We start from the raw sequence: 24,540 nt of genomic DNA, 5'->3' as shown, positions 1-24,540 counted from the left end.
GTTTCTGATACTAAGGGGCAACTATGTCCGTTTTTTATTTTTATTCTGTCATATGACTCCATACTTACAGATAACATGTTTATTACTGTTCTGTTTTTCCTGTTTTGCTTTTATCTATTGCTTTCCTATTATAGAAAATAGGTATTTAACTGTCTTACTCCAGTCTTTCCCTCAATCTCCAGTATAGTTATATTAGTTAAGCCAATATGCTGGTTAGATTACTCGTATCCGAATTCAACAATGTGCTATGACTAGGCCTCTTTTTTTTTTTTTTTTTTTTTTTTTTTAGACATTGTTTTTGTTTCTTGTAGCCTTATCAATTGGCCCACTTTTCATTTCCTTAGTTTTTATATATCATTAATTCATTCTAATCTCTTTGGAAGAAGTGTAACTCTCAACATGTTTTTTGTTTTTTTTTTTTTAAAAGAAGTTAAGTTTGTGTGTTCACTCTCCATGCCCCCGCACAGAGGCATCCTTTCTGGGCTTCTTTCCATTCCCTTGCACCATGGGACTGGAGGATCTCTGGACTTGCTGCCATTTTGCCACCTCTCTGCAATGTTCCATCTTTTCCCTCTGTCTCTCATTTTTATTGTTGTTTTTCTGTTTCTCAGTAGGGATCCTTTGACTTTCATTTTCCAAACTGTCTCTTCATTTTTCTTTCCCTGATGTCACATTTTTACATTTCAAGAACGCTCTGTGACTCCCTAAATGCTTGTTTTTTAAAATATCTATATCACTGAAGAAGCTTAAAGTTCTTTGAGGAAATTAAATTTAGAGTTTTTGAAGCTTTTATCTGCACCTTACATTGCCTGTGTTTCCTTTAAGTTTCGTATGCCTTTGTTTCTTCTTGGCTTCTAAGTCATATGTTAAAGGCTCTCCAAATTGCCTGAAAATCCTTGGCTGCCTATTCATATTCATGAGCGAAGTCGTGAAATTAGTGACGTGAACTTCTCTGTGTATACAAGAGCTTGCTAATGAGGTGATTTCCCACCTGGTTACTGGGTGTGGATCTGGGGGCCAGTACTCATATCTCTTCCAGTTAATTTCAATTCTCCAGGTAGGAATTCCTCCATCTCTTATCTAAGGATGTAAGCTTTAGCTGGCAGCTTTCTGGAAGTCTGGTGAGGGAAGATATCCCCATTAACAATGTCTGATACATAGGCTAACATGGAACCTTGATTCTCACTGTAGCTTGACAAACTTGTATTCAACTGTTTCTAATGACTGAAAACATGCCATTCACACTGCAGTCTTCTATGGGTGGGGAGTACAGTGGATGGCCCTCAGAAATCACTCTTTTGTTTGTGTTGAAGAGACAAGCCAGAAGAGTCTAACTGCCCCTTATTAAAAACTGTCAATCTTTATCTTTTCACCTTTAACCTGACACTTGGATGCATATATAATGTCCTCGATTTTAACACATTTTGAAAATTCATGCCATAAACAATAATTCCTTCCCAGTAGTTCCCAGCAAACTACCAAAAGTTTATGTGAATTCTAATATCTGCTTCCTTTTTGGTTTTTTCCCATTCAACTTTTTTTTTTTTTTTTTTTTTTTTTTTCACTTCAGATTCTGGGATACATGTGTAAATCATGCAGGATTGTTGCATAGGTAATTATATGGAAGGTGGTTTGCTGCTTCCATCCCCCTCATCAACTATATCTGGCATTTCTCCCCATGTTATCCTTTCCAACTTACACACCCTCACTGTCTCTCCCCACCCCCCCAACAGACCCCAGTGTGTGATGCTTGTGTGATGCTCCCCTCCCTGTGTCCATGTGTTCTCAATGTTCAACACTCACCTACGAGTGAGAACATGTGGTGTTTGATTTTCTGTTCTTGTATCTGTTTGCTGAGAATGATGGTTTCCAGATTCATCCATACCCCTACAAAGAACACAAAGTCATCATTTCTTATGGCTGCGTAGTATTTCATGGTGTATATGTGCTACATTTTCCTTGTCCAGTCTATTATTGATGGGTATTTGAGTTGATTTCAGGTCTTTATTATTGTAAACAGTACTGCAATGAACATATGTGTGCATGTCTCTTTATAATAAAATGATTTATAATCCTTTAGGTATATACCCAGTAGTGGGATTGCTGGGTCAAATGACATTTCTATTTCTAAGTCCTTGAGGAATCGCCACACTGTCTTCCCCAATGGTTGAACTAATTTGCACGCCCACCAACTGTGTAAGAGTGTTCCTATTTCTCAACATTGTCTCCAGCATCTGTTGTCTCCAGATTTTTTTGATGACCACCATTCTAACTGGTCTAAGATGGTATCTCAATGTGGTTTTGATTTGCATTTCTCTAATGACTAGTGATGATGAGCATTTTTTATATGTTTGTTGGCCTAGTATGTCTTCTTTTGAAAAGTATGTGTTCAGATCCTTCACCCACCTTTGAATGTGGTTGTTTTTTCTTGTAAATCTGTTTTAGTTCTTTGTAGATGCTGGATATTAGCTCTTTGCCAGATGGGTAGATTGCAAAATTTTTTTCGCATTCTGTTACTTGCCAGTTCATTCTAATGATTGTTTATTTTGCTATACAGAAGCTTTGGAATTTAATTAGATCCCATGTGTCTATTTTGGCTTTTGTTGCCAATGCTTTTGGTGTTTTAGTCATGAAGTCATTGTCTATGCCTATGTCCTGAAAGGTTTTGCCCAGGCTTTCTTCTGGAGTTTTTATGGTTTTAGGTCTTATATTTAAGTCTTTAATCCATCTGGAGTTAATTTTAGTGTAAAGTGTCAGGAAGGAGTCCACCTTCTGCTTTCTGCCCATGGCTAGCCAGTTTTCCCAACACCATTTATTAAATAGGGAATCCTTTCCCCATTGCTTGTTTTTGTGAGGTTTGTCAAAGATCAGATGGTTGTAGATGTGTGACATTGCCTCCAAGGCCTCTGTTCTGTTCCATTGGTCTGTATCTCTGTTTTGGTACAAGTACCATGTGGTTTTGATTACCGTAGAGTTGTAGTATAGTTTGAAGTCAGGTAGTGTGTTGCCTCCAACTTTGTTCTTTTTGTTTAGGATTGTCTTGGCTATTCAGTCTCTCTTTTGGTTCTATATGAAGTTTAAGGTGTTTTTTTCCAGTTCTGTGAAGAAGGTCATTGGTAGCGTGATGGGTATAGCGTTGAATCTGTAAATTACTTTGGGCAGTATGGCCATTTTCACAATACTGTTTCTTCCTAATCATAAGCATGGAATGTTTTTTTCCATCTGTTTGTGTCCTCTCTTATTTCCTTGAGCAGTGGTTCGTAGTTCTCCTTGAAGAGGTCCTTTACATCTCTTGTTAACTGTATTCCTAGGTATTTCATTCTCTTTGTAGCAATTGTCAATGGGAGTTCACTCTTGGTTTGGCTCTTTTTTAGTCTGTTATTGGTGTATAGCAGGCATCCCCAAACTACAGCCCGCGGGCCACATGTGGCCCCCTGAGGCCATTTATCCAGCCCCCTGCCGCACTTCAGGAAGGGGCACCTCTTTCATTGGTGGTCAGTGAGAGGAGCACAGTATGTGGCGGCCCTCCAGTGGTCTGAGGGACAGTGAACTGGCCCCCTGTGTAAAAAGTTTGGGGATGCCTGGTGTATAGGAATGCTTGAGATTTCTGCATATTGATTTTGTATGCTGATACTTTGCTGAAGTTGCTTATCAGTTTAGGCATATTTTGAGCTGAGATGATGGGATCTTCTAAATATACAATCATGTTGTCTGCAATAGAGTCAATTTAACTTCCTCCTTTCCTAATTAAATACCCTTTATTTCTATTTCTTGCCTGATTTCTCTGGCTAGAACTTCCAGTACTATATTGAATAGGAGTGGTGAGAGAGGGCATCCTTGTCTAGTGCCAGATTTCAAAGGGAATGTTTCCAGTTTTTGCCCATTCAGTATGATATTGGCTGTGGGTTTGTTGTAAATAGCTTTTATTATTTGAGATACATTCTATCAATACCTAGTTTATTGAGAGTTTTTACCATAAGGGCTGTTGAATTTTGTCTAAGACTTTCTCTGCATCTATGGAGATAATCATGTGGTTTTTATTTTTGCTTCTGTTTATGTGGTGGATTATGTTTATCGACCTGCATATGTTGAACCAGCCTTGCATCCCCAGGAAGAAGCCTACTTGATCATGATGGCTAAGCTTTTTGATGTGCTATTGCAATTGGTTTGCCAGTATTTTATTGAAGACTTTTGCATCTGTGTTCATCATGGATATTGGCCTGAAGTTTTCTTTTCTTGCTGAGTCTCTGCCAGGTTTTGGTATCAGGATGATGTTGATCTCATAAAATGATTTGGGAAGGATTTCCTCTTTTTGTATTGCTTGGAATAGTTTCAAAATGAGTGGTACCAGCTCCTCTTTGTACGTCTGTTAGAATACAGCTGTGAATCCTTCTGGACCTGGGCTTTCTTTGGTTGGTAGGCTTTTAATTGTTGCCTCAACTTCAGCCCTTGTTATTGGTCTATTCAGGGTTTTGACTTCTTCCTGGTTTAGGCTTGGGAGGGTGCAAGTGTTCAGGAATTTATCCATTTTTTCAGGTTACTGGTTTATCTGCATATAATTGTTTATAGTAATCTCTGATGGTAGTTCGTATTTCTGTGGAATTGGTGGTGATATCCCCTTTGTGTTTTTTTATTGCATCTATTTGATTTTTCTTTCTTTTCTTTTTTGTTAACATGGCTAGTGGTTTGTCTATTTTGTTAATCTTTTCAAAAAACCAGCTCCTGGATTTATTGACTTTTTGAAGGGTTTTTTGTGTCTCCATCTCCTTCAGTTCTATTCTGATCTTATTTACTTTTTGTCTTCTGCTAGCTTTTGTGTTTTTTTGATCTTGCTCCTCTAGCTTCTTCAATTTTGAAGGTAGGGTGCCAATTTTTTATCTTTCCTTGCTTCTCATGTGGGCATTTATTGCTATAAATTTCCCTCTAGATACTACTTTAAATGTGTCCCAGAGATGCTGGTACATTGTGTATTTGTTCTCGTTGGTTTCAAAAACATCTTTATTTCTGCCTTCATTTCATTGTTTATCCAGTTGACATTCAGGAGCCAGTTGTTTAGTTTCCATGAAGTCATGTGGTTCTGAGTGAATTTCTTAATCTTGAGTTCTAATTTGATTGCACTGTGGTCTGAGAGATTATTATGATTTCTGTTCTTTTGCATTTGTTGAGAAGTGGTTTACTTCCAATTATGTGGTCAATTTTAGAGTAGGTGTGATGTGGTGCTGAGAAGAATGTACATTCTGTGAATTTGGAGTGGAGAAGTATGTGGATGTCTATTAGGTCCTCTTGATTCAGATCCGATTTCAAGTCTTGGATATCCTTGTTAAATTTCTCTCATTGATCTGTCTGATATTCATAGTGGAGTGTTAAAGTCTCCCACTGTTATTGTGTGGAAGTCTAAGTCTCTTTGTCAGTCATAAACTTACTTTATGTATCTGGGTACTCCTGTATTGGGTGTGTATATATTTAGGATCGTTAGCTCTTCTTGTTGCATTGATCCTTTTACCATTATGTAAAGCCCTTCTTTGTCTCTTTTGATCTTTGTTGGTTTGAAGTCCACTTTATCAGAGACTAGGATTGCAACCCCTGACTTTTTTGCTCTCCATTTGCTTGGTAAATCTTCTTCCATCCATTTATTTTGAACCTATGTGTGTCCTTGCATGTGAAATGGGTTTTCTGAATGCAGCACACTGATGGGTCTTGACTTTATATCCAATTTGCCAGTCTGTGTCTTTTGATTGGGGCGTTTAGCCCATTTACATTTAAGGTTAATATTGCTAGCTGTCAAAATAACCAGCTAGCATCAATTTGATCCTGCCATTTTGATGCTAGCTGGTTGTTTTGCCCATTAGCTGACACAGTTTCTTCATTGTGTCAGTGGTCTTTACCATTTGATACATTTTTGGAGTGGCTGGTACTGGTTGTTCCTTTCCATGTTTAGAGGTTCTTCAGTAGCTCTTGTAAGGCAGGCCTGGTGGTGACAAAATCTCTCAGCATTTGCTTGTCTGTAAAATATTTTATTTCCCTTTTACTTATAAAGCTTAGTTTGGCTGGATGTGAAATTCTAGGAAAGTTATTTTATTTAAGGATGTTGGATATTGGCCACCACTCTCTTCTGGCTTGTAGGGTTTCTGCCAAGAGATCTGCTCTGAGTCTGATGTGCTTCCCTTTGTGGGTAACCCAACATTTCTCTCTGGCTGCTCTTAACATTTTTTCCTTCATTTCCACCCTGGTGAATATGATGATCCTGTGCCTTGGGGTTGCTCTTCTTGAGGAATATCTTTGTGGTGGTCTCTGTATTTCCTGTACTTGAATAGTGGCCTGCCTTGCTATTTTGGGGAAGTTCTCCTGGGTAATATCCTGAAGAGTGTTTTCTATCTTGGATTTGTTCTCCCTGTCACATTCAGGTACACTGATCAAGTGTAGATTAGGTCTTTTCACATAATTCCATATTTCTTGGAGGTTTTGTTCATTTATCTTCACTCTGTTTTCTCTAATCTTGCCTTCTCATTTTATTTCACTGAGTTGATCTTCAACCTCTGATATCCTTCTTCTGCTTGGTTGATTCAGCTATTGAAACTTGTGTATGCTTTGCAAAGTTCTCATTTTGTGTTTTTCAGCTCCATCAAGTTGTTTATGTTCTTCTCTAAGCTGGTTATTCTAGTTAGCATTTCATCTAACCTTTTTTCTAGGTTCTTAGTTTCTTTGCATTGGATTAGACGTTCTTTTAGCTCAGAGAAGTTTGTTATTACCCACCTTCTGAAGCCTGCTTCTGTCAGTTCTTCAAATTCATTCTCCATCCAGCTTTGTCCCCTTGCTGGTGAGGAGTTGTGATCCCTTGGGGGAGGAAAGCTGTTCTGGTTTTTGGTGTTTTCACCCTTTTTGCACTGGTTTCTTCCCATCTTTGTAGATTTATATACCTGTGGTCTTTGTAGTTGGTTACTTTCAGATAGGGATCTCTGAGTGGGCATCCTTTTTGTTGATGTTGAAGCTATTTCTTTCTGTTTTTATTTAGTTTTCCTTCTAACAGACAGGCCCCTTTGCTACAGGACTGCTGGAGGTCCACTCCAGACCCTGCTTGCCTGTGAATCACCCATGAGGGCTGCAGAACAGCAAGAGTTGCTGCCAGTTTCTTCTTCTGTTATCTTTGTCCCAGAAGTGTACCCGCCAGATGCCGGAGCTCTCCTTTATGAGGTGACTTCTCAGATATACAGGGGTCTGGGAGCTACTTGAGGAGACAGTCTATCTCCTATAGAAGCTCAAGTGCTGAGTTGTGAGCTCCATTGTTCTGTTCAGAGCTGCTGGGCAGATACATTTAAGTCTACTGCAGTGGAACTTATAACCACCTTTTTTTCCCAGGTGCTCTGTCCTGGGAAGGTAGGGCTTTATTCATAGGTTCCTGATGTGCTGCTGCCTTTTTTCAGAGCTGCCCTGCCCAGCAAGGAGGTCGTCTAGTCACAGTCTGCCAGCAGAGGCATTGCTGAGCTGCTGACGGCCCTGCCCAGCTGCTGTGTGAACTTCCTAGTGGTTTTGTTTATGGAGGTACAGTTAAAACTGCCTCAGCAGTAGTGGACTGCCTTGGTAATGGCGGATGCCCTTCCTCCCACAGAGCTCAACTGTCTGGTTCCAGCTGCTCTTGCTGTGAAACTCTTGATTCAGAGCGTGTCAGATTGCTGCTCTTTGAGGGGGTGGGACCCACTGAGCCAGATCACCTGGATCCCTGCTTTCAGCCCCTCTTTTTCAGTTGAATGGGCAGCTCTGTCTCCCAGGCCTTCCAGGTGATGGTTGAGACAGCCACCCAGAGTTGTGTGAGATTTTGTGGAGAAACCCACGCCAACTGAAACAGCCATGCTGGAAACTCATGGGGCTTTTCGGCCCAGGAATCTCCTGGTCTGTGGGCAGTGAAAACTGTGGGAGAGGTGCAGTATCTGAACCAAAGTGCTGGAGTGGATAGAAAAGCCCCGGATGGCCTCCATTGGGTAGGGAGGAGGGTGCTCTGGGGATTGCACTTCCAAGGTGAGGCTGACCCTTCCTGGGCTACACCCACTGTGCCACCAGTCCCATTGAGATGCAGCTGGTACCTCATTTGGAAATGTAGAGATAACTCACCCCTCTGCACAGCTCTTGCTGGGAACTGCACTCCAGAGCTGTTCCTATTAGGCCATCTTGCTCTACCTGCTTTCTTGTTGTATCTGATGCTTTATTGTCATTTTCATTTGGCCTCTGGAAAGAGTAAACTTTAACTTGTGTGTTCAATTAACTTTTGTTCAATCTGCATTATATTATCACTTGTTAAGAATTCTCTATCTTACATATTTCAAAATAAGGAATATAGAGAATCCCTGATAAATGAGAGAGATCCTGCATACTAGAATTTACACAAGAATACCTCCATGTTTCATGTCAAAATTTATTTTAAAATTATCTATTTTAATCTGTAAGTTATGTTTGTAAATTAGTATTATCTAAATCAGCATAGGAGATTTTCATTAGTGCTCAGTACTTATCACTGTAAATGCATGGCTGAGACAAAACATGGGTTATGTATTTCATACTCATTTTATTCTTTAATACTTTCTGTGAATTCTATGCACAGAAAGTTTTAAAATTTAAGTTTTAAAATATGAGTTTTAAAATTTCTAATTACAAGGTGAACATCAATTTGAAAAAAATGCTTGGCTTTTAAAAATATTTGCTATATATCCCCAAAACTGTACTTTTCCATTTTCTTCTACTTTTTCTCTGTCATTTTCTATTTACTTTTCCATAATTTGTGTTTCATCTTCCTTTTAAAAATTATTATTCCTAATATTTTATATAGATTCACCATGATCTTTGTATGTTTGTCCCTCTTTTTTTTTCTGAACTCACCACTATTATAAGCAAGAGATTTTTTGAACTATGTAGATTATAATCACCTGATAGGGAAAAATCTCTCTGATTTTAACTATCTTTTTTCAAAAAAAGAATATTATGCCCCTTTGTATCTTTTCAAAACAAGTATATCTTTTATGAGCTGTGAAGATGGGCTAAAGATAGATAATTTTTTGTAAGCACAATGGCTGCATTATCTAAAGCTAAGAAGTAAGACATTTTATGTCTTGAAAAGGCTCGTAGAATATAATTACCTCACTGAAATTAGTCATCTTTTGGCTAAATTGACTTTCTTTTTGCTTTCAATAATTTTATTTTCTTCATTCAACAGATGTATTACCTATATCCAAAACAGAACAAAAGAAAAAATAGTATGTAAATGTGAAAACATTTATATTATTTTGACTATAAGATTGTGAAGATAAATTTTATTCAAAATGATGATTGTTTCTTGTTACCAAAAGTAAACCCCATAAAGAAGAAGTAGCTTCAGCAATGTACGCAGAAATAATTTTCAAGTTGACGTTACAACATGTCGGACTTTGGAAAAGCATAAACTATAATTTTGTGTCTACAGTTGATGAATGGGTGGTAATTTCAGCTATAAGTGTAAACATGCACTATGTTTCCAGAAATCTAGATGAGAGAGAATATTGAATAGCTTTTAAGATCACAATTTTGGTTTTAACAGAACTGGTCCAAGTTCTGACTCTGCCACTGTGATTTACTTCAAGTTATTTTAGTTTTCTGAGCTTCAGTTTACTCGGCAGAAAAATGGGAATTTATAACCTGAGGCTATGATAAAGATTAAACATGCCTATACACAGTATTTAACATAGAACCTGGCACATAGTGAGCATTCAATGAATGGTTGCCAATGTTACTACAAAGCCGTTTAGATATGTTTGATCAAAATGAATAAAATTGTACCAATCACAAGCAAAATTAATTCAATGTAACACCAGGATTGGTAGTGTTACCAATATTTCCACTTTGGGCAAATAAAAACAGCTAAGCATTTATGTTTACAGGTAAGACACTAAATGTTAATGTCTCTGGATGAAATAAAACAAGAAATGGTAGGTGGTGCAGGAGAGGCATGCTCACATTTTAAAGGCTAAAAAAACGGATTTAAAATGTGTATACATCTGGTCGCTAGAAATACCTTTTTTTCACTATACTCAGAGGATTCACTTATTCAACAGATATTCTTTGATTGCCTATTATGTGCCCGACTGTGTTTACCTACCATGCAAAAGGAAATACCTCCTTTTTATGCTTGAATACTTTCCTTTTCCACAGACATTTCCACTGGGCCTGGGAGATGGGCAATTCTATTCATGGACAGATGGTTTGAGAAGAAAGGACTGGCATGACTATGAAAGCATTCAGAAAGAGGCTATGCGCTCAGGTATGAAGCCCAGTGTACCCCAAAGTGCTACTTCACTCACAGCAGCGTCTCATTTGTCACATAAAGGATCTCTAATTAGTATTTATTCTGCACACAGTAAAGTATGTTTCACGGGGATATTGGAGGTAAATACTGGACAGAACCTAAATGATTTCAAATTTCAGAGAGAAAACAAGTAATGAATAGTCCCTCTAATATTAGCTGCAGTAAACGTTATTAAAATTTAAAAAAATATATAGTACTGTATATTCCCAAACTACTTAATAATTTCTAGGAGTATCCTGAGATTTATCAACTAGACTTGACCTGATAGATACGTATCTTGAGCAAGATTCACTCATTAGAGCTGAAATGTATCTAACTGGCAATGCAAAGCATTTAATTTCTGCCAATGTTTCTAGACACTGGCAGGATGTACAACAAGCCAGCAGGTCAAGCAGCTGGGGATCTAAGGTTGGCAATAGTTGGAAAAGCAATCAGGCAGTTAAATGGAATCAAGTAGGTCTGTTTATGTGTAGCAGAGTTGCAGTCTTGTGCTAGAGTTAAAGGACAAAGTGGCAGGATGGGTATATAAGTAGGAATTCAGAAAGTAGAAATCCAGTAAAATTGAGTAATTCATGATAGGAAGCCCGTATTCTGTTATTAAGCCAAATAAGTTGTTTTCACTGTGAGGATGTCACAGAAATAGAGCAGCTACGGTTTGGTAAAGAAATCTCAGAAGCCCAGACACACTTCATTCCAGATCAAATCAGCAGCAGGATTGTGACTAGCCATGGTGTGAGGTCCTCTTGCTCAATTTCCCCCATAACTCACTCCTGCAAGGTAACTAGAGTTAGTAACAAAATTGTTCTCGGCTGCGAAATGTTTGTAGCTCTGTGTCAGGTATGGCTGACTTAATTAGTCTTTTATTTTTCTGTTTCTTTTCTTCAAATAAAGGCCTGCCCCATATCCCATCCCCAACTTCATTAAAGCAGCTTATTCCAAAGATGTTCCCTGTTTTCAGAGAATGAACTTCTTCCAGGTTCTATCATCTTTCCACTTTGGCAGGGACCCCATGAACAGTTGTGAAAGTGAGTTCCTTACCAGCATCCTCACTTTTCTCGTGCTTTCTATCTTTTTCCTCTGTTTGCTTGATTAACTCTTTATTATTCCAATCACTTGTTTCTCCTTATGACCCCTGGATGCTGAAGCTTTTTGGAAATGTTTTCATAATTTTACCAACTACGTCTTCCACAAATAAATAATAATAATAAAATAGCCCAAATGTATCGAATGGATGTTTTGTACTAAGTGCTTAACATACGTGTTTTATTTAAACCTCAGAAGAACTCCGATAGGTATTATTATCCCAAATTAAAATAAAATTGAGTTTCTATAAATTTATAATTTTTATCCAAGTTCAAGCAGCTAATAATTTGGATTAAAAACCAGGTCTTATTATGGTCCATTATACCCCACTGTCAAATAATAGTATTTGGTATGGAGTAATGGCAAGGACACAGCAGGAGAAAGACAGCTAGGCTCAAATCCTAGCGTTTTCATACATGAGCTGTGGCAAGTCAATTTCTGTTTCTGATATTCTACTTTGTAGAATTTCTTTAAGGATTAAAGATAATATATCTACAGTAATTGTCCAATTATTTGGACATATTGGAAACTCAACTAATTATAACTGTAATTATTAATCCATCTAAGTTACTTTTACGTGAATTGGTGTGCCTATCCTTTGCTTGTACCAGTAAGTTTTGAATACAAAATCCAGTGCTTCACGTTTATATCTGCTCCATACCACCCTTTCCACCTCCTGAGTAAACTTGCCTTTTCTATCTTCATCTTTGCTTGGACCAAGGGAAAGTTGATCTGCAAAAGACATTGGTAATATCATAGATTTTTAACTACAAATATTTTGTGTAATTTAAAAGCTTTTAAATGCTAGATTTTTTTTTTATTCACTGGAGGCATACACTAAATTTTATTTTTATACAATGAAATATAAATAAAAGTGTTTTAAAACACCTGTGTGTGTACACACACATTCAGGTACAGAGCTGAAATCAAATATCTGTGTACTTCATATACAGGCCAAGAAAAAGGATTATTTCTACCATTGTGTCCCACGACTTTAATTTTGTGTTTACTGTCTTATTTTTCTCTGTAGTTTTTTACTGCCAGTGTATTTATCCTGAATAAAATACTTCTAAGTTTTGCCAGTGTTTGAACTTTATCTAAAAATTTCATCTTATTGCATGACTTTCTTCTTTCACTAAAAAATATTTTTGAGGTTATTCTAGGTCAATGTGTGCAATAGTAGTTGGTTCATTTTTACTGTTGTTTAATTTTCTGTAACATTCTCCTTTTGGTTGGCCTTTGAATAGTTTTAGTTGTTGTGTATAATGCTTCTACAAGTATTCTTGTGTGTGATTCTAGGATAGAGACAATATTTTATTAAAGCACATATTTAATAGCAGATTTGTATGTCTAGAGAATGCACAGTTGAACTTCATTAGGTCATGACAAGCTGCCAAAATTGATAACACCCGTTTCATTTCAATCAGTAATGGATGGAATTCTCATTGTGGTAGCAGTACATCATTGTGAATATTTGAAATTGTCTGACTTTTTCTCCCAATTTGGTGATATGAAATAGTCTCTCACTGTCACTTAGATTTGCATTTTATTAGTATAAAAACCTTAAAATGTGGTTGATATCTTTTTATGCTTTTGGGCCATTTGTTCTTTATTTTTTGGTAAAGGTCCTATTCATTTCTATTTCCACCTTTTAATTTTTTTCTCTTCTTCATTGATCCACATAGTACTCTTAATTTATTTTGAATGATAACCTTTGGTGGTTGTATAACATGACAATAACTTACCCTACATCTTGTAGACAGTTTACAAAATCTATGTATGGTTTAATGAATAGTTTTCAATTTTAAGGTAGCCAAATTCATCAAACATTTTTTTTTTTTAAATAGATCATACTGATGTTCTGCATTGTCTTTTAAAAGCTTGATTATTTTGGCTGGGTGCAGTATCTTACACCTGTAATCCTAGCATACTGGCAGTGGAGGGAGAATCGCTTGAGCTCAGGACTTTGAGAGCAGCCTGGGCAACAAAGTGAGACCTCACCTCTACAAAAAAATAAAAATAAAAATAAATTATCCAGGTGTGGTGGCATGTACCTGTGGTATCAGCTACATTGAAGGCTGAGGCAGAAGGATCACTTGAGCCTGGGAATTCGAGGCTGCAGTGAGTTTTCCAGCCTGGGCTGGAGCCCCTATATCTAAATAAATAAATAAATAAGCTTGATAATTTTTCATTCTACATTGGGGACTTAAATCCACCTAGTCTTCATTTTTATATAATGTGAGGTAGGGATCCAATATTTTTTTAGTTTTTATTCACTTAACCAATTCTCAGCAACATTTATTAAGAAATTTGTCTTTTCCTTCATTGCTGAGAACTATTGATTCTATAATAAATTAAGTTTCCATATTTGAGTGTTGTTTCTGGGTTCTCAATCCTGTTCTGTGAGTAAAAATCTCTGTGCTAATACCATAATAGCTAATGTACTATATCTTTATTACAACTATTAATATCTGGTACAGCTCACCAAAAAAAAGCTACATTCTTGCCTTTCTTTTTGTTGTCATTCTTACATTGTACTCTTCCTTAAAATTTTATGTTCGGTTTTAAATTTCACATTAACAGACACAGATATGCACTAAAAAACGGGGATTTTTGAGTTGTATTGAGCCTATGGATAAAGTAGGGGATAATTGATATTTTCCAATATAGAATAGTCTATTTTATGGTACATTATTATATTTATTTGCTACTTCTTTATTATATTTAGGGATGGCTTTGTAATTTTGTTCTCAGATTATGTTTAATATTAATCCTATAAAATTAATATTATATTGATTTTTTCACGTGATTATATTGAAATTCCTCATTGTTTATAGTTGTAATATAGAAATGTTAATAACTTTCAACATTTATAAGAGTTTAGAAAACATTCTAAGGTTTTCTATTAATTCAGATCATTTACTAATAGCTTATTTTGGATTTTCAGTATATGGACACTCATATTTGCTAGTAATGACAGTGATTTTAAAAACATTTTATTCTATTCTAGATCTTCTAATTTTAGTTTTAGTTTCTCCTATTATTATAATTGCTGAGAGCTGCAGTGTAACATTGAATAATTGGTAATAATGGCTACTCTTGGCATTTTTATGATTCTCAAAATATTAAATGCTCATTTTGAGATTTTATCTGCTTGCATATTAGATCAATTTATCTAATGTAAATACATTTTATCATGTTTATTAACACAATACAAATACAATATGCACTTTAACAGATACACTTAAGTTACTTCTGAATCTGTTTTGATGAGAGTTTGTGACTTTATTTTTAACCTGAAGGAGTGCTGATTTTATTAAAATATTTTTGTTCATTTGCATTTCTTAAGATAGATAAGATAAATTTTCTTTTTTAATCTGTTATTTGGGTAAATTATATCTATTGCTTTTCTAATGAAAACCAAATTTGTTATTCTGGACTAAATCTGCCTTTTTATTGATAAGTATATTTGATTTGTTAATATTTTATTTGTCATTTTCAAATCTTCATAAATTAATATTGGTCAAAATTTTTCTATTCTTATGAAGTCTTCGTCAAGTTTTGGTAACAGCATAATGACAGCTTCATAAAATGAGTTGTGTAATACTTGCTAGTTTTTATACATCATAATTGTTTGTTTTATACTAAAATTATTTCTTTAGTGATCATTATGGATTTCTTTGGGGATGAAGTTCTGTTGACCTGAATTTTTCTTGGAGCATAGATTTTTAACCACTTGGCTAATATTTTATGTAGTTACAATAGTAGTTGATTATCTGTTTCTTCTGGAATGAATGTTATTCTTCTAGTAATTTGTTCATTATATCTAAATATTTATATGTATTAACACCAATTTATTCACATATACTTATGTCCTCATAGGATTTTTGTGCCTGCAATGCTTAAATTTACATTACTTTCTCTAATATGATTAGCTTTTTTGCTTTCTTAATCTATTTATACAAAAATTTGTCACTTTTTTTTTTTTTTTTTTTTTTTTTTTTTTTTTTTGATCAAGTCTTCCTTTGTTTGCCTGGGCTGGACTGGAGTGGTGTGATCTCAGCTCACTGCAACCTCCATCTCCTGGGTTCAAGTGATTCTCTTGCCTCAGCCTGTGGTTAATTTTTGTATTTTTAGTAGAGATGAGTTTCACCATGTTGACCAGGCTAGTCTCAAATTTCAGGTGATCCATCCACCTTGGCCTCCTAAAGTGCTGGGATTACAGGCATGAGGCACCACACCTGGCCAAAAAATTTGTCGCTTTTATGAATCATTTCAAAGGCCAGTTTTTGACTCTGTTCACCTATTTTACTTTTCTCTAAATTATTTCTAACTTTGAAAAAAATTTTTCACTAACTTATTTTTTACTTTTAAAATTTTAAGTTTTATTTTAGATTCAGGAGACACATGTACAGTTTTGTTTCAAGGGTATATTGCAGGATGCTGAGTTCTGTGGCACAACTGAACCTGTTACTCAGGAAATGGGCATAGTACCCAGTAGGTAGTTTTACAACACTTGCCTCCCTCACCCCGCCTGCCTTGTAGTCCCCAGTGTCTACTGTTCTTGTCCTTTTGTCCAAGTGTGCCCACTATTAACACAAAATGGGTTAATTCCCACTTAGAAGTAAGACCATGTGATATTTCATTTTCTGTTTCTGGGTTAATTTGTGTAGATAAGGTCCTCTAAGTGCATCCATGCAAAGGCATTATTTCATTCATTTACATGGCTGCATAGTACTTTATAGTATATTTAAAAATAAATTTATGCCTCCTAATTTCAGTCAATTTTTTATTGTAGAATAAGCATTTGGGAAACAAAATTCCCTCTAACTATTACTTTAACAACATTGCACTGCTCTGTGATCCAATGACTCATATTTATTTGCTTTTCTTTCAATATGTTTTAAAATATCTACCCACTTAACAACCACAAAAATGATCTTAAAGTAAGAAAATCCAGAAACTCCTTCCCAATGAAATCTCACTAATCTTGATAAAAGTGTATTAGCACGATAGGCAGCATGTGTTTCATTAAATACCTTGTTAGTGTTTTCATTAATATTGTTACATTTATGTTTTGTTCTGGTAATTACACCCTTGTAGACTATTCGGTGATTTTTGAGATATCAGGCATTTTATTTTTTTTTACTTTTAATTTTAGGAATACATTTGATGGTTGATTGTATAGACAAGTTGCAAGTTATGAGGGTTTGGTGTACATGTTTTTTCCTCACCTAGATAATAAGTATAGTATTCAAAAGGCATTTTTTAAATCCTCAACCTCCTTCTACCCTCCATCCTCACATAGGTCCTAGTGTCTATTGTTCGCTTCTTTGTCTATGTGTACTCAACATTTAGTTCTCGCTTATAATAAGAACATGAGATATTTGGTTTACTGTTCCTGAGTTAGTTCACTTAGGATAATGGTCTCCGGCGCCATTCATGTTGCTGCAAAATCATGATTTCATTCTTTTTTATGGCTGCATAGTATTCCATGGTGTATGTACCACATTTTATTTATCCACTCTAACATTTATTGGCACCTAAGCTGGTTTCATGTCTTTGCTATTGTGAATAGTGCTGCAGTGAACATACACATGCATGTGTCTTAATGGTAGAATGATTCATATACTTTTGGGTTCATACCCAATAGCAGAATCACCGAGTTGAGTGGCAGTTCACTTTTAGGTTATTTGAGAAATCTCCAAACTTCTTTTCACATGGCTGAATTAATTTATATCCCCACCAGCAATGATTAGTGATCGCTAATGATTAGTGATGTTGAACATTTTTTCATTTGCTTTTTGGCCATGTATATATCTTCTTTTGAAAAGTGTTCATATCCTTTGCCCACTTTTTAATAGGTTTGTTCATTTTTTTCTTGTTAAATTGTTAGGTTCCTTATAGAATCTGGATATTAGACCTTTGTCAGATGAATAGTTTATAAATATTTTCTTCCATTGTGTGTGTTGTCTATTTACTGTATTGATAGCTTTCTTTGCTGTGAGAAGCTCTTTTGCTTGATTTGGTCCCATTTGTCAATTTCTGGTTTTGTTGCAGTTGTTTTTGATGTCTTCATCGTGAAATATTTGCCAGAGCTTATGTCTAAAATGGTACTTCCTAGGTTTTCTTCAAGGATTTTATAACTTTAGGTTTTACATTTCAGCCTTTAATCCATCTTGAGTTAAGTTTTGTATATGGTGTAAGGAAAGGGTCTACTTTCAATCTTCTATATATGACTAACCAGTTTATCATAGCACCATTTATTGAATAGGGAGTCCTGTACTCATTGCTTGTTTTTGTCAGCTTTGTCAAAGATAAGATGGTTGCAGGTGTATGTCTTTATTTCTGGGCTGTCTAGACTGTTCCATTGGTCTAAGTGTCTATTTTGTATTAGTTCCATGCTGTTTTGATCACTGTACCCTTGTAATATTGTTTGAAGTCGGATACAGTGATACCTCTCGCTTTGTTCTTTTTGCTTAGAATTGCTTTGGCTATTCAGGCTCTTTTTTGGTTTTACATGAATTTTAAAATAGCATTTTTTAGTTCTGTGAAGAATGTCATTGGTAGTTTAATAGAAATAGCATTGAATCTGTAAACTGCTTTAGGCAGTATGGCATTTTAACAGTATTCATTCTGCCTATTTATGAGCATGGAGTGTTTTTCCATTTGCATATTTCATCTCTGATTTCTTTGAGCAACGTTTTGTAACTCTCATTGTAGAGATTTTTCACCTTCCTCGTTAGCTGTATTCCCAGATATTTTATCTTTTTTTGTGTGGTTATTGTGGATAGGACTTTATTCTTGATTTGGCTCTCAGCTTGGATGTTGTTGGTGTATAGAAATGCTACTAATTTTTCTACATTGATTTTTTTATTCTGAAACTTTGCTAAATTGTTTATAAGATCTAGGAGCCATTGGGCAGAGAATAAGGGGTTTTCTAGTTATAAAATTATATTGACTGCAAACAGGAATAGCCTGACTTACTTTCTTTCTATTCAGATGGTTTTTGTTGTTGTTGCTGTTGTTGTTTTTCTTTCTCTTGCCTAATTTCTCCGGATAGAACTTTCAGTACTATATTGAATAGGAGTGGTGAGAGCAGTTATCCTTGTCTTGTGCTAGGTTTCAAGGATGATGCTTTCAGCTTATCCCTGTTCTGTATGATATCGGTTATGGGTTTGACACAGATGGCCCTTATTATTTTGAGGTATGTCGTTTCAGTGCCTAGTTTGTTGAGGGTTTTTAATATAAAGGAACGCTGAATTTTATTGGAAGCATTCTGGATTTATTGATATTGGTATATGGGTTTTATTTATGGTTCTGTTTATTTGATTAATCACATTTATTGATTTGCATATGTTGAACCAAACTTATATCCCAAGGATAAAACTAACTCGATCATCATAGATTAGCATTTTGATTTGCTGGTATTTTATTAAGCATTTTTGTATTTATGTTCATCAAAGATATTAGCCTATAATTTTCTTTTTTATTGTGTCTCTCTGCTGGTTTTTGTATCAGGATGATGCTGGTCTTATAGAATGAATTAGGAAGGAATCTCTCCTTTTCAATTTTTTGGAAGTTTTAGTAAGAATGGTACCCATTCTTCTTCATATGTCTGGTCAAATTTGGCTGTCAATCCAGCTGGACATGGGCTTTTCCTGGTTGGTAGCCTTTTCTCTTATTCCATTTCAGAATTAATTATTGGTCTATTCACAATTTCAATTTATTCCTGGTTTAGTTTTAAGAGGTTGTGTGTTTCCAGAAATTTATCCACTTCTAAGTTTTCTAATTTGTGTGCATAGGGATCTTTGTAGTAGTGTCTGAAATTTTTTACATATTTCTGTGAGATTGTTTGTAATGTCAGCTGTGCCATTTCTGAATGTTTATTTGGATATTATCTTTTTTTTTCTTTATTAATCTCGCTAGTGGTCGATCTATCTTATTTATTCTTTCAAATAACCAATTTCTGCTTTCATTGATCTTTTATATGGTTTTTTATCGCTCAACTTCATTCAGTTCTGCTCTGATTTTAGTTATTTCTTGTATTTTGCTAGCTTTGTGTTCCACTTGCTTTTGTTTTTCTACTTTCTCAAGGTGTGATGTTGTTAATTTGAGATCTTTTTTGTGTGGATGTTTAGTGTTATAAATTTTCCTTTATGCTGCTTTGTGTGGTTAATTTTAGAGTATGTGCCATGTGCTGTTAAGAATGTATATTACCTTGGTTTTGAGAGGTGAGTTTTATAAATGTCTGTTGGATCCATTTGATCAAATGTTGAATTCAGAATGCTGAAAATAGGCAACCAATCTCCTCTGTCTTAAAAGGTTTCTGCTGAAAGGTCTACTGTTAGCCTGCTGGGGCTTCACTTGTAGGTGACCTGCTCCTTCTCTTTAGCTGCCTTTAATATTTTTGCTTTTATGTTGACCTTGGAGAATCTAATGAGTATGTGTCTTGGAGTTCTCTGCATTTCCTGAATTTGAATGTTGGCCTCTTATGTGAGGTTGGGGAAAATTTCATGGGTAACATCCTCAAATATGTTTTTTAAGTTGCATGCTTTCTCTCCCTTTCTTTCTGGGACACCAATAAGTCATAGATTTGGTGAAAACATAATCCCATGTTTTTTAAAGTTTATTATTATTATTATTAAATTTATTTTTGTCTGAATGAATTAGTTCAGAGGACCAGTCTTACAGCTCTGAGATTCTTTCCTAAGTTTGGTCTATTCTGCTGTTAATATTTGCAATTTTATTATAAAATTATTATAGTATGCCTTTCAGCTCTATCAGATCAGTTTTATTCTTTCATTAAATGGCTATTTTGCCTATCAGTTCCTGTTCAATTTTATTGTAATCCTTAGATTCCTTGGATTGAGTTCTGAGTTTCTCCTTAATTTCAATAATCTTCATTCCTATCCATATTCTGAATTCTATGTCTGTCATTTCAGCCATTTTAGCTGGTGAAGAACCCTTGCTGGGGAACTACTGTAGACATTTGGAGGAAAAAAAAAAAAAAAATAAATAAGACACACTGACTTTTTGAGTTTGCCAGAGTTCTTGTGCTGGTTCTTTTTCATCTGTGTGGGCTTATGTTTCTTTAACTGCAGTGTAATTTGAGTATAGTCACTTGATTTCATTTCTGGACGTTTTCAGAGGGTCTAGGTTTTGTGCCGGGTCTTTATTTGTAGCTGAATTCTTGTCCTTGGTTTCACAGGGTGTGTGTTAGCAAAATGCTTTCGGTCTTGAAGTCTGGTCTGTAATCCAGCAGATGGCGCTTAAGTGTAATGGCCAGTAGGCTGGTGGGTAGGCTGTTGTTCCGCCTTGAGGCTCTTCAGTGTTTCCCAGTGTGTAGCCATGTGACGCCCCTTCATTTACTTTACATAATTGTTTTTAATAAATAGGTGACATACGCAGTGGGAGACACGTTGTTAAACACTAGAGGTGAGTAATAAGGAAAGTGTATCATTTCCACCTTTGAGGAAATGGAGATTTCTGGAATTAAGAAAAAGAAATATAGAAGGGACAATTGAAAGACAGACCTTGGGACCTTATGAGTAGCATCAGGATTCTCTTCTGTCGTATCTGTGCCCTTAGAGTTAATCCACACCATAAAGATTATTCACATTTGTTAATGTTCAAAGAAACTCAGAGTTTTTATGATTTCATAATCTTACACCTTATAATTTTGGTGATAGCATTGGCCAAAACAATTTACTGGCAGAAGAAGGGTATCCAACCCAGCATTGCAGGGTCTCAAAGCCTTCGGAAGAGAGGCAAACTAAATGTTAGGCATTAAGGCATATGCTAACATCAGTTAAGAGTTATGCTTTTATCCAATTAACTCTGATTTCTCATTCTTATGAGTAGCCACTAACCTAGTCGTATTTTAGGCATTATAATTTTTTCTATCTTACATTTTCTATTAGTGATACCATTACAGTTCATTTAACTACTTTTATATTTTGTGAGAATTTATTGATACTATATTTTTTCTTTTAACAGTTTAGCTATACCTCTCAGTTGTACGTTATTGCAAAATTGATTAGCATGTTTTTAATAATTTAAATTATTAATAAAAGTTGAATGATAAGAATTTCAATACAAATTCGTTTGATACATTATGAGAGCGAATGTACAATTTGATATTTATTCATTATTCGATATACATTGAGTATAATTATAGTAGCTAAACAGCCATCTAGTTGACATTTCTCTCTATATAATTTTTTTTTAAGTAATACATTTCTGAAATAAAACCCTGCCTATGGCATTTTATGGAACTATAGATCTAACAAACTATGCTGGGAGTTGAGGAGAAAAATGCAATTTGTTTAGATAACTGCTTTTTAAATATATGATATTTCCTATTTATCATAACTTCCTTTCATAAGTGGTAAAAACATACATTTTAAATAATCCATTCAGAAGTGTGTGTGTGTGTGTTTGTGTGTGTGATGTGTGTTTTATGAAATCATTATATCACTGGTATATATTTCTAGAAAGCACTTGTTTTTAGTTTTGAACTTTAAAATTTTTTCTTTTTATTTTGACTCAAAATATTGTCACTGCATTTGCCACTTGTTTTTGGATTAAAATACGAGTGAACTCAACGTTTCTAAAAAGCTGGTTTTGACCCTTGAGTATGATCTATTTTGTTGAAACAGTTTATACTCTCATCTAATCTGTGTATGTGTTCCACCAGGAATTCTATGAAATTATGCCAAACTTTTCACTACTACAATTTGTCTTAATTAGTCATGCTGGCAAGTTTGAATATCCAAGGTTTTATTGAGTCTTCGTCATTTTATTCATTTCCTAATTCAAGAAACACTTTTAAATGCCAAATATTGCACCAAGCTCTGGAAGGAAATTTTAGAAAAAAAATTAACTACAGTGGTTCTTGAAAAACTGTGAGATATTGTAAGAGGAGCCCTTGGCCATTCTGGTGCAAACCACCAATGTCAACTGCCTGAACTATTTCAATAAGTCTCTTACCTGATCTTTCTACAGAACTCTTCAAATAAAAGCCAGAATGATCTTCTGAATATATATAATCAGATCATTTCAATCCCTGACTCAAATACCTTCAAACCTATTAATCATATTCAAAAATAAATCCAAGTTTATTCTACAACCTGTAAGGCCCAACATGATGTATACCTGACCCATGTCTCTGACCTCACCTCTTACTGATTGGTGTTCAGTCTCTCCACTGGCCACAATGGCCTCCTTGTTCTTCCTCAAATATACTAAACATGTTCCAGCAAATTTTTACTTGCTGCTCTTGCTGCTTTGCACACTTTTCATACATGTCTTCACAAACCTACTCTCCCCTTCCTTAAGGTCCCCAGATTATATGTCCCCAGTTTAGAAAGATCTGCCAATCACCGTGTTATCAAATGTGGATATAGTTACTTTTATGCACTCTCTATCCTTTTACTCTGCTTACATTTTCTTTCTAGCAAGTATCTTCCTCTCTATATTTACACACGTGTATTTGTGTTCAATGAGTTAAAAAATATGATTTCATGACATATAACCACTCGCCCAAGGGCTCTAAGTCACAACATGATGTTGAATCATTTGAATTGGGCTTTTAGATTAGAATAACAGCACTCCTACATTAGGGAAGTATCCTGAAAACGTGCACAACATGGTTATGGTTACTGTTTTCCTCTTTTTTTTTTTTTTTTTTTTTTTTTTTTTGAGACGGAGTTTCGCTCTTGTTACCCAGGCTGGAGTGCAATGGCGCGATCTCGGCTCACCGCAACCTCCGCCTCCTGGGTTCAGGCAATTCTCCTGCCTCAGCCTCCTGAGTAGCTGGGATTACAGGCACGCGCCACCATGCCCAGCTATTTTTTGTATTTTTTTTTTAGTAGAGACGGCATTTCACCATGTTGACCAGGATGGTCTCGATCTCTTGACCTCGTGATCCACCCGCCTCGGCCTCCCAAAGTGCTGGTATTACAGGCTTGAGCCACCGCGCCCGGCCCTTCTGTTTTCCTCTTTTGGAGACTGCTCCTCATTTCCTCTTAAATCTCATGATCAAAGTCACTAAGGAGTTTTACTAATTGCTGCAAATTGCCATGGCAAAACATTGAAAGGATATGCATGGAAACCCCATTCGAGAAGTGGGAATTTACCATGCTTTAAATGATTGACGGTAGGCTTTCTTAAGTTCCTTTAAACAACATCTCACTTTAGTGCTGATCAGGGACCTGTTTCGCTACTAAATGTCTTTATCCTCCATAATTGAACAAGATTGCAAACTAAACAGAATAAGAAACAGAAATGTGCATCCTTTGGGTGAGACTAACTATGTTACTTTCAGAAAGTAAAAATAACCACCGTTGCTGCAATGGGTTTCTGGTCATCTTTTATTGAAACCTCGTGTCTCTTAAAAGTATTTTCTGGCACCCTTTTTATTACTATCAACAATGGCACATTGTTTATTGCTAATAGTTCACTATAATTTAAGCCTCTAGGATGTGCTCTCAAGAAATGTCATAATGAGAATTATTGAGGAGTGGTCAACTTTGGGAGGTATTACCAAAACAATATTCATTATTATTCATAAGGTTAAAATTAACTTTTAATGAAATATTTTCTTTGTCAGTCATTGCATAATAAGGAAAATGTAAAATGGATGTGAAAAGAGACTGTAAGCATTCTGCTGAGATGCATCATTTAGCTGTCTAAAATTAGAACACAACGTAGCTGAAACTAAATTGAATGACAATTATCTAGAGGAAAACTCCCTTCGGTCTTAGAATAAAAAGTAGCAGTGTAGAAGTATCTCAGGAGATGTATTAAACGCCAATCTGTTTATATTAAAAGATATAAATAATGCCAGCTTTTACACAGAATTAAACTTAATAATCTGTTACAAAACTCGTAACATCTCTCTTTAGAAATATCGATTTCCTATGGGCAAGTATGCATAAGATTATTTAGCCTTATTTTTCCTATTAGTTAAAATGTGATTGAATGATAGCAACTATCACAGATTTATTTGTTAAACTACTTGGGCTTTAGTGTTTGTTGAGCATATATAGTATGAAGGATATTTATATAGTCACATAACCCAGATTGTTGTGCCTATATGACTGTAACTTGAATCATCTATCATATAA

General features: G+C 35.4%; 1 protein-coding gene across 1 annotated transcript in view; it reads left to right on the top strand.

Moving 5' to 3' along the window:
- The window catches only part of GALNTL6 (polypeptide N-acetylgalactosaminyltransferase like 6), a 1,203,768-nt gene that overhangs the window by 420,341 nt on the left and 758,887 nt on the right, over positions 1–24,540 (top strand). The window contains exon 3 of the mRNA XM_003938723.4: positions 10,174–10,282. Coding sequence (XP_003938772.1) covers positions 10,174–10,282 — 109 coding nt within the window. The remainder of the gene's footprint in view (positions 1–10,173; positions 10,283–24,540) is intronic.

This window comes from Saimiri boliviensis, chromosome 3, assembly GCF_048565385.1.
Source record: "Saimiri boliviensis isolate mSaiBol1 chromosome 3, mSaiBol1.pri, whole genome shotgun sequence".
NCBI classification, from domain to species: Eukaryota; Metazoa; Chordata; class Mammalia; order Primates; family Cebidae; genus Saimiri; species Saimiri boliviensis.
This window is presented reverse-complemented; position numbering and strand designations above follow the sequence as displayed.